This window comes from Cornus florida, unplaced genomic scaffold (assembly GCF_030987335.1).
Source record: "Cornus florida cultivar Cherokee Brave unplaced genomic scaffold, ASM3098733v1 CherokeeBrave_3.0.0_Hap2_Chr10, whole genome shotgun sequence".
NCBI lineage: Eukaryota > Viridiplantae > Streptophyta > Magnoliopsida > Cornales > Cornaceae > Cornus > Cornus florida.
Genome location: NW_026775580.1, coordinates 115,829,145 through 115,840,337, shown reverse-complemented (window position 1 = coordinate 115,840,337; position 11,193 = coordinate 115,829,145). Strand labels below are relative to the sequence as shown.

At 32.4% G+C, this 11,193-nt stretch overlaps 1 protein-coding gene across 1 annotated transcript; it reads right to left on the bottom strand.

The window, feature by feature from the left end:
- Nucleotides 1-8,290: 8,290 nt before the first annotated feature.
- Nucleotides 8,291-9,936, bottom strand: LOC132278449 (coniferyl alcohol acyltransferase-like). The gene is made up of 2 exons (XM_059780234.1): nucleotides 9,496-9,936; nucleotides 8,291-9,247 (listed from the first exon to the last, which is right to left on the bottom strand). Exons 1-2 carry the CDS (start codon nucleotides 9,934-9,936, stop codon nucleotides 8,291-8,293), a joined length of 1,398 nt encoding a protein of 465 aa, XP_059636217.1.
- Nucleotides 9,937-11,193: the final 1,257 nt, after the last annotated feature.

Below are 11,193 nucleotides of genomic sequence, written 5' to 3'. Positions count from 1 at the left end.
TATTATTGTTACGTTGACCCGACAGAATATATTATTATATCATAAAAGCTTTAAAATATAAAATAAGCTTACATAAAGATCCTTAAGCAAGAATTAAAATTCTCAGTAGATTAATATGGACTTATAGACTTCTTTAGACAAAAGATCTTATATATAAATTAAATTTAACAAAACAGTATAGACTCTGATACCAAAATTGAGTTGGATCTAATCAGATAGAAGCATGCAAAATAATATAAAATAAATTTAACAATTAAATCACAGAAATAACTGCCGAACCTAATAACGCTCTGATAACGCCCTGTAAAAACGTCTGAACACCGGCAAGAATGGGCCAACAAGCCAACAGTTCGAGTCAACTCACAAAAAAAATTGTTAATTTATTACTTAGGCTACTTGTACTAATTGGATTCAAGAAAATTCTAGAATCTACACTGTCTGGCTAAATAAAATCTATATATTTGATCTTTGTGTCGACAAAAGTCTTTTACCCGTAAGTACTTAAAATACTAAATAGGGATAAAGAAAATTTTTGAACAGGAGCAAACTGGATAATTTATTTCATGGAAAATATATACATAGATACACACTGTTTATACGTGGATAAACTCTCACACACTATTTTACAAAGAGATATGTACTGAAAGAAATCACAAAGGAAAGCTTATGGCAGAGGGCTGGAATGCTTGATGGCTTTTAACTTGGTTGCTTTAAAACTCGATGATCTTTGCTTGAACAGAGAGGCCCCTTTTATAGGAAAAGAGGGAGATGAATCTTTGGCTGAGATTGAAGATGCTATATAGACGGTTGAGATTTAAGATACTTTAGAGATAAGATGGCTTGAATTATTGATGTCGGCTTCTGAAGAATTTTATCTACTTTTACTGTTGAGAATCTGCTTTCGGTGGATCTGGTTTTATCTGTACACTATTGAGAATCTACTTTTTTTGGATGCTGAAGCTGCTTTAATCTATACACTGTGGCGAATCTGCTTTTCTTTAAATACTTTTAGAATTCTTATATATTGGACAAATTTCTGTCGGTAGTGCTATCTGTTGGACTCTCATTTCTTTCTCTTTCATGGATGCGGGCCAAATATGCATCAGTGCTGTTTGGTGAGCTAGTTTCTTCATTTCTGTAGGCGAGATCAAACTGTTCTAGCAACATTTTTTCTTCATTTATTATTTCTTCAACTTCTGGAGCTATCTAAATCTCTGGAGGAGACTTAATGACATGAGGAATTCTTACTTTGACAAAAATTTCCATGTTGATATTATGATCGTAGAGTCTGAAACCAGGATTGTAGCTTGGGTTAACTTGACGATAGGCTTGATAGTATACCAAATGGTTAAGGTAACTGGTTCTATCTCATTACGAAAGTTATTTACAAAATCAATATGTTGGGTAAGAACTTTGACTTCTGTAGGATCAGAATGAATGTAAATTCGATACTGTCCCAAAATTATTGCTCCATCTTTTACCCATTTTGGGGGAGTACTGTGGATTTAAAAGATAATTGAATTTTCTGGCATGAAATTTTGGGTTAACTTTTGTTCGGAGGCAATGGCTTGATTCAAACGGTTGGGAAAGTTACCTAAAGAATCTAAGTATTCTAATGGCATATCTTTTGGTATGGTGATGCTGTAGATCATTCCTAATTCCAATAACTTGCTTAAATAACAGGTGGTTGTTTTTGTAGAGAAAAGGGTTTTTTTGGTTATTTCAAAAGGATAGAAGAAAACAATGTCTACGTCTAATAAGATAATGGCCATGGGTATAAGGTTGCCTGTTTGTATAAATCTTAGGAAAAAAATAGTTATAACGGGTTCTTGTAGGTGGACTGTTATTTTTAAGGTAGTTCTGGATATCAACCCATTCCTTGAAACCATCAGATTTGACTTCTTCAAGGATAACATCCTTGAGGTCATCAGGAAAGAGCTCAACTTGTTGTCTCAAAATTTCTCTCTATGTTGGAGAGAAAAGGGGTAATAACTTCGTTTGTACCTGCAGAAATTGAACTTTCTGAAGATTTTCATCTTCATCAGTCTTTTGCTCAGAAATAGTTAGTTATGTGGGGTTTGTTGTCGTTCTTTGATAAGCTAAATTTAACTTTTTATAATGAGATATAAGCGTCTCATGTTCTTGCTGTAATTCTGATATGCTTTATTGGATGATACAAAATATTCACTTAAAGTATTTAGATTTCTAACGAGTGTTCTATCGGAGTTATTTCTAGAAAACCAAATATTATCTAAAATAAATTTTTAGTCAAGAAAAAGATTATATCTAGCGCGGAACTGTTGAGCTGGGTTTTGGATAATCAAAAGATGATTAGAAGTGCCTGGTATAAGGCTATAACTGTTATTGCTCTTTGTTTCCATTCCTGCAAAATTTAACAATCGATTAATAAACGGGATAGAATATCTGCTAAATAATTGTCTTTTCCTTTAACATGTTCAAATATGGGTTTAAAATCTCTTAATAATGTTTCACAATAAGTTAAGGCCTGGGTTCTATTGTCAAAATTGGTTAAAATCGATTGCCTAATATAATCTTGTTCCTAGTTTTCAATTACTTTTGCCTAATCTTGGGGATCGTGTCTTGCTATGTCTAATATTGTTCCTGCTTGTTGTGCTGGTATATTTTCATATTGTTTACGATATTGTGTTAATGTGTACAATTTAGTATATTTCTATTTTCTACATAAGTTTCACGTGAGGGATTTAATCGTTGTCCAGTAGTATAGTCGTCATTTATGGTATTACTACTTGATGCGTTAGTCTTTCTTTGTTCAGTCATTTCTTGGTCAATTGACTGAGATGTTGATCCTTCTGGTTCTTTTTTTCTCTATGTTCTATTACATTTAACTCTTCTTTTACTGTATTTAATTCTGATGCCGTATAGAAGGATTCAAACCGTACGCTTAAAATATTTTTCTTAATATCATAATTATTTCCTTATCCTAAGTAAATACTTTCGATAAATTTATATTTAGGTTCTGGATACTTGTCTTGCAATGCTTCTAATTCTAAATTATCAAAATCGTACGTTATTTTTTCGAGAATTTCATCTTCTAATCTATCATAAAGGACATTTATTTCGTCAGGAAACTCTATTTCTATGAGTGTAATTAAAAAGACTTCTTAGGTATCATCTACTAAATTGTCTTGTCTTTTATAATTACTAAACTTTATGCTAGCTTATTCGTTATTTGTAACATATATCGTATTATTTTCGGGAATCTTTTTAGGTAATTTCCATTCTGTTTCTTCATAGGTAATACTACTTACTTTTCTCGCTTTTATCATCTGGACATATTTGCTACTAAAAGGTTTAACTATTTCATTAAATTGGGCTTTAAATTTTAAGTTATATTGATTAACTGTTTTTCTCATAAATAAAGTATTAACTAAAAGATTTTCAAATTGTCCCATCATATTATATCCTTTTGTAAATATAGCTATCTTTATATGTTTACTGAATTCTCTAGTAGTCAACGTAAAATTGGGGATACATCCTATTATGGCTGCACTGTCGGCTAAATCTATTTCAGCGCTGGTTATTTGTGCTTGTTGATGGTTATTCCATCGGTCATCATAAATATAAGCAAGTGCTCTAATTCCTATCTCTGCTCTGTTTAATCCTACTAATCCTATCATTATGACGCCTAAATGCATGAGTTCTAAATTATTACTATTTAATTCTTGACATGCTTCGGGTGTTATAAGGTCTAAAATAACTTGATTGTTAACTGCACTTATTTTTCTTTGGCTAAAATGATTACATATCTTACTCTGGAAGTCTAATAAATTATTGGAATAAAATTTAACTTTATTTTTTACCTTCTTCATTCCTTGTTCTATATATTTTTTAGCATCATATTCATTATCGTATAAATCTTTTACTCTCATTATTTCTTTGGCTTTTCTAAGAATAATGGCCATTGTGATATTTGTCTATAAGGTTGTAACAAATTTACACATTTGGTAGTTACAGGAGAGTACTGATTTGCCAACTTTATATCCTTTATTTTATCCGATAACTTAGATAATTCTTTAGAGGATTCTCTGGGAATACTTTCTTGTATCACTTCTAACTTGTATCACTTCTAATTTTTCTTCAATTTTATTAATTTTGTCAGATAACTGGAGTAATAACTGGATTAAAAAGTTATTTTGTCTAATATGTATGTTAGTTAATTGTACGTTTGTTTTAAAACTGGTAAATCCGACGGATTCTTTATCTATTTTGTAAAGTTCAGCTAATGCAGTTAGATAATCAGGATTACTAGTGGTCATAAAACTATTGTAATAGCCTTTGTATATCGGTTTTAAGGGATTTTAAGTAGTCTATAATTATTTTTTGATTTTCAGAAATATTTTTAATATCACTAGTTATGTTAGTCTATAATTATTTTTTGATTTTCAGATTTATTTTTAATATCACTAGTTATGTCTTTAATAGCTACTAATATTATTTTATTATCCAGATTATGTGGATTAGAGTTCAAATCAACTTGGGTTTTAATATAGTCTAAATTTTCTCCTAATCGTTTTATAAAATTATCAAGGTTATTATAGTCGATTTTATTCATAAATTTAAACTAAAATCGTTGCTGTTTAGCTTCTAAAATATTCTGTATCAAAATAATTTTAGATCTAAGTTCTTCTATTCTTCGTTGTAGACCACGCGTTGTGTCTCCTAATTATAATGCTATGTAGCAGTTCCTAAGTATTGTTTGCCAAAATTCTAAGACTTGCACAAGTTGTTTTTTGGGTAAATTGTGCATAAAGTAAACTTTTACAGGTGAAAATATAATTTTTAATACTCAAGGGTTCAAATAAAATGTTTTGACTTTTAGTTCATGCGATGGTAAATAGGCAAACTACATTCATGTATAAGTAATATACCTTTGCTGCTACCACTTAAATTTAAATTTTCCCTGTATATATGCTTCATGCTTGCGTCATACTCACAAATAATTTACTTGTTATTAATAAAAATAAAAATAAAAATAAAAACAATCATCAATACAGGATATTGTGATCGCCAAATAAATACATGCAAAGAATTCCATTGAAGAATACAAAATATATAGGTTAAGTGCCCTTAACGTATACTTTGCATAGTACTTTCATTCCTATTTAAAAAGCGTGTTAATAACATTCTTATTCTTTTGAAATTGTGCGAATACATCCTTTAATAAAAATTCTGAGATAAAATATTATAATTTCTGTTTTGCTCTTTTATTCTTCCGAAAATACCCAAGGGAGTGTGTATTCTAATAATTTCATAGTATAGGGATATTATGTGCACATTAACTATATTTAACCTACTTTTAAGTACTTTTAAGTATTTTTTCTCACATTTTCTTAAATATATATATATATATATATATATATATATATATATATATATATATTGTTGTCACAATTGTCAAATTAATGTACAGTATATTATGTGGAATGAAAACTTCAATTCCTTTTATAATTACAAAAAAAATAAAAAAATAAAATATTCCCAATTAAATTTTAATATAGTTTTAAATTTTCATTAAACATACAATTAAAAAATTAAATTAAAGATATTTTGTCATTATATATAAACAATATATATTTAATGTTTAAAATTTTAGAATTTGCAATAAAATTTCACAAATATATATAAATATATATATTATTCTTTACATAGCAACAAATGGGTATTCAATTTTTATTGGAAAAAAATAAAAAAATAAAAAAAAATAAACAAACAAAGAAATGGGTGTTCAATTATCTATCGTCATCATACTATTAAAATCGCGATAAAACTACGTTCTCAATTAAATTTAACCGTTAAGATTAAAAGATTCAGAACAACAATAGTTTATAAAATGCTTAAAACATCCTTATAATATGCTTACAGTCAACGTCACACCCCTCATGTATTAAATGACCATTTTCGTCATTTTCATAAAATGATGTATTTTTAAATAATATGTAAAATGTGTATGTAAAAGTAGTTTAGTCAAACTATAACTTAAATGCGTCAAAAGAGACCTATTTGTACCAAATTGAAATTTTAGAAGTATTTTCAATACATAAAGGATGTTGTGACATGCACCGTAAACATGCTATACAAAGATTTTTTACACTTGACCCTAATATATTATGTCAGTGGTATTCAATCAAAAGGGCAAGAAAAATGGAAAAAATCAAGAGGGCTAGAAATGTATGTACAGCATATTAATCTCAAAGGATGACTTTGAGAGAGAAATTGAATAAAGTTATTCTAACCATTGCAAAAGACAAAAAGAAAAAAAAAAAAAAAGGGCTGTTATGATTGATATATGGTGCTTAGTGCTTACAATTACATTGTTGTATTTTTGAGCTTGAACAAAACCAAGCACTAGGTTACTAAGTTAATTTAATTATGTAATTAAACAACCAAACTAAAAGCAACAAAGAAACAAAAGCAAAGCAACAGCCCACCACTGAGATCGTCAACGAGTGATCTGTCAACCAGACATGATCAAGAAATACAGCACCCCAATAGCCTAGCAACAAACACGTGTATCAGATATGAAGAAGATTGATTGCACTGATGAGCCTGCCTGTACAACAAGTAGTTATAAATGAGTTGGACGGTCCAGTCTCGATAATTAAAGCCCATGACTGGTTCCGTTGGGCCTTGTCTAGTCAGCTGGTCTAGTCAGGTTGACCAAAATCACACCCTCCCAGTACCAGCTATGATTGGTCCAATCTTGAGAAGCGGGCATACGTAGGCCCATAAGGCCACAATAGAATTTGGGCCGGCCCAGTCGGGCTAAAATATTTCCACAATTCGAATCGTCTTAATCATTAGCACACTTTCTTAAAATCAACGATACAGCCCATGAAGACACTATATATTGGGTTTAATCGGAGGAGATCCTCAGCCCGATAATACTCAACGTTAACCTTAAATTTAGCATGGAACAGAAGAAGAAAAAAATTAAAAAATATAAGTTTGACTGTTTCTTAAAAGGATAAATAGGAAATTTATGATAATATTTGTAATTTAATTATACATCTGTTCGAGAGTGTATGAAAGAGTTTACTCACTCATGGCGGCAATATATAATATTTACAATGCATGGAGACATTCCTAAGACCACCGTAGTGAGTCTACATCACAATTGATGGTGATGATGTTGAAATGATCAACTGTGGATGCCATTTCTACGATCACAATCGGCGGCGGCGGTGGTGGTGAAAAGATTAATTGAGGTTGCCATTTTCATTCTTCCTTGTGATGGTGGTGATGTTGAAATGACTAATTGTGGTTGTCAATATTGTCAATTCTTCCTTTAGTTGAATATAGTTTGTTGTTTTTTTGGGTAAGTTTAGTTGAATATAGTTGTTAAACGCGCACTAAGGAATTAAAAGAATCTTTTAAAATTTAAGTGCACCACAGAATGTAAAGTACGAATGTAATCAATAAGCAGAGACATGTAATGATAGTGAATATTAAAGATAAGTATGCAACACAAACTACTAGTCATTATCAAAACTTTTTTTAAAAAATAAAAAATAATAAAATCAACATATCAATTCAATGTTTTAGCTAAATCAACTTATATATATACACACTATATTTTTCAATTTGCATATGAATTGATCAATTAAATCAACGAACAATCAGAATAATTCAAGATATGCAACAAAACTAACAATTTTTTTACTTATTAAAAAATAGAATTTTTTAAATTTCAACTAGCTAGGAGGATTAGGTATATATATAATGCACATAAATCCTTCATATGCATATGCATTTACCAAATCAAATCTTATTACAAATATGAAACAATAAAAAACTATTGCACAAGTACTATTATAAACCTTTAGAATCAAACACTAGATGATACGTGCAATTTACGGGTAATTGCAGAAATGATATGAATAAATTATTAAAAAAAAATAAAAGACTCTTTTTCTGTAATTAAAAATAAATAAATAAAAGACTTACCTTGATCCTGGAGTGTACTTACTTAATTTTAAAAACAAGTTTAAGGCTTAGTGTAAACCTAATCTCTATATAAATATATGCATAAATTCAAACTTGTCAAATCAAATAAAAGCTAAAATTTTGGTATATATTCTTATTTCTTAGAAAGAAATAAGATTCATAGGAATATTTTAAAAATTCTAAGTAATCCATAAATAAAAATAAAAATACTGGTCTCTTCACTTTTCTTTCATAATACGAGGTTTAAAAGGTGAGGACACATGACCAATACATTCATATTATAATGACTCAGTCCAAATTAAGATCAAAAGTAAAGATGATGAGTAGCTAAAGGCCTAAACAAATGAGCAGCTTGAGTTTCAATGACCTCCAATTGTCCTTTCAACAAGTGCATGTACACAATCCAATCTCCATTCCCCACTGGACTTGGCATTGGCATCACATACCCAGCATCTCCACCCCACGGAAAATGGTACGACCCAAACGCCGCCTTCCCCCACCCAAAATCCATCTTCTTCACCGGAAACCTCTGCCCTGACGACACCACCACCGATGGCCCACAATCCTCCTCCGAGCTACTACCGGCATATATCTTTGCCAAAGTTGGCTCAGGACGGCGAGCCTCCACCCAGTCTATCAAACCCAAGAAATGCTCCTCTGTCACTGCGCTCTCCAAGCAATTGTGAACCGCCTCTGCCGCCCAGCTCAAAGGCCTCTCCCTCAGCTCTCCGGCGGTCTTCTCCGCAAACGGGATGGACAACACATTTCCAAAGTAAGTTTTCATTGTCTCCCCCTCCTTTCCCTCTCCTCCTCTGAGCCTCGTCCGCCCGTCAACCACAATGCCCATTTTGCATCTCTTAAAGCTTCCACCCTCGACGGCGGCGATCATCTTCCACAAGAAGGCGGTGAAGGACTCGAGCTTAGTCTTCCGCTGTCCGGCTTCGCTGGCGAGAACTTGGAGTTCGCTGAGCTGCTCAGCTTCGACATAGTAGATGCGGCTTACGAGGTGGACGGCTTGGGTGCATGGATTGGGAGGTGGTAGGGCGGAGATTGGCAAGTACATGGAGTCCATGGAGGGGTCGTAATGGCCGGGATGGCGCGGGTTGAGAAGAGATCGCCGGAATGACGGAAGAAGAGAGAGTGGTTTGGAGTGAGCCATCTCTGCCCACGATACAAGAAACATGTTGGCCGAGTAGGCGTCAGCCACCCGATGGTCGAACGTGCACGCTACCACTAGCCCTCCGCATTTGAGTTCCGTGGCCTACCATCATCATATTCCATTCCCATGCCAAAAAAATAAAAATATATAAATAAATAAAATTGCAGGCGGTATTTTAGGGGTAATATATATTTTTTGTTTTCTAATATTTTATAAGTATTATACTCTGTAATAATTAGTACATAATTACAATTAATATTCTTGAATTGGTATTATATGGTAATATATAGAGAAAGAAATGAATGTATTGTTGTTCCATTTCCAATCCGGCCACTAATTTAAAAACGAACCTGGACAGAGAGCACTCCTTGGTTCTTGTTAGGAACCAGCTTTCCTTGGATGCTTTCATCGGGATTGTATAAGTTGAGGTCATGTAGTTGTATATTGGCGAAAGCCTCGTGGAAGTCCACCCCACAATTGTTGCAGAGGAGCTCTGGCTCACCCACCGTGTTCTTCACAACCTCCCCTGCAAAAGCATAGTAGGACACTAGAGCTTGGGCCAAGGCCTTCTTGAGTGCACCAACCATGGACGTGAAGGTGAACGGAATATTGTCTTCTCCGGTGGCGGAGGATTCGGGTTTCTTGTAGCAGAAGAAAACACCCACGTCCAGGGGTGGGAGGAGCAAATCCAGGTTGGAGAGCGGCAGCCAATGCTCTTGCATGGGCAACACTGCAGCCACTACTTCCTTCCTCCTCATCTCCACTGAGAAGTCTGCTTTTGCTGCTTCCATTTTTAATTCTCTCTTGTATATGTGTCTGAGTGTGTGTGAGAGTGAGAGAGAGGTGGTATCTGATGGGATGGTATTTATAAGGCCTTAAAGTATAAATTAAATACCGAGTAGTAAAAACTCATATATAATCAATCTCAATCTTTCTTTTTGCAATTAAGTCAATCTTAGTCAACCCTGGCCAATTTGCGGTGGTTGAGAGTAACAAGGATAACTTGAGTGGAAGGAATACCTTCTACCGTTTAAATCAAATTACTTCACAGTCTTGAAAGTTAAAACTCCATATTTTAAAAGTAAAAGAAGAGCTAGTATCCTATTCCTAGGTACCAGTGGTGGAGTCAACGCCCCCTTGTTGTGTCGGCCGTCTCCTTCATACTTCGGACACATAGTTTTCAGAGTCTCCGAGCTAGTATCCTATTCCTAGGTACCAGTGGTGGTGCCAACGGCCCCTTGTTGTGTCGGTCATCTCGTTCAGAGTTCGGACACATAGTTTTCAGTCTCTGTATAAAAGGGTGCAACGAGTGTGCCCAGTAATTATGAGGGTTAATTATATTGATATATTTTTAGATTTAGTTAAATATTACACACAATTTTTTTTAAAAAAATTATTATTATTTAAGTTCATTTTTACTTTTTCGTAACAGAAATTGTTAAAAAGTAGACAAAAATAACTTTGTTCCTAATTTTTTAATCCTATTTATTCTAAAATATCATATTATTAAAATTACCATTATACCCCTAATTAATACACCCACTCGGCTACTCTCTTTCTGGCTCTTAACAATTTTGGACTTGTCTTGTCTTTCCATTTTGGCCTATGCCCCTCTTGTAAATTTCTATAATCAATGAAAATTGCTTTAATTTAAATTATAAAAAAAAAAAAACAATTTTGCTGGAAAATAGGCCCCTCTTGTAAATTTCTATAATTCATGAAAATTACCGTTATACCCCTAATAAATTCTATATATGTTTATAGTAGTACAAATATCAGTTAAATATTTACCGGAAAAAAAAAATAGTTAAATTCTATGTTTACTGTAAATTATATAATTTGATTATAGTTATACATGTTGTAAGATTCAGATTCTGAAAATGCTGTTTATCAAATTAGAAATTCTTCTATGTATTATATTGTGTAAATTTACATTAATACAAATAATTCCAAATTTTTTCCCAACAATACACACACATACATTTATTAGCCTGATTTTTCCAATTAATTTGCCATGAACTCACTTATCAAATTCATAAAATGTATAT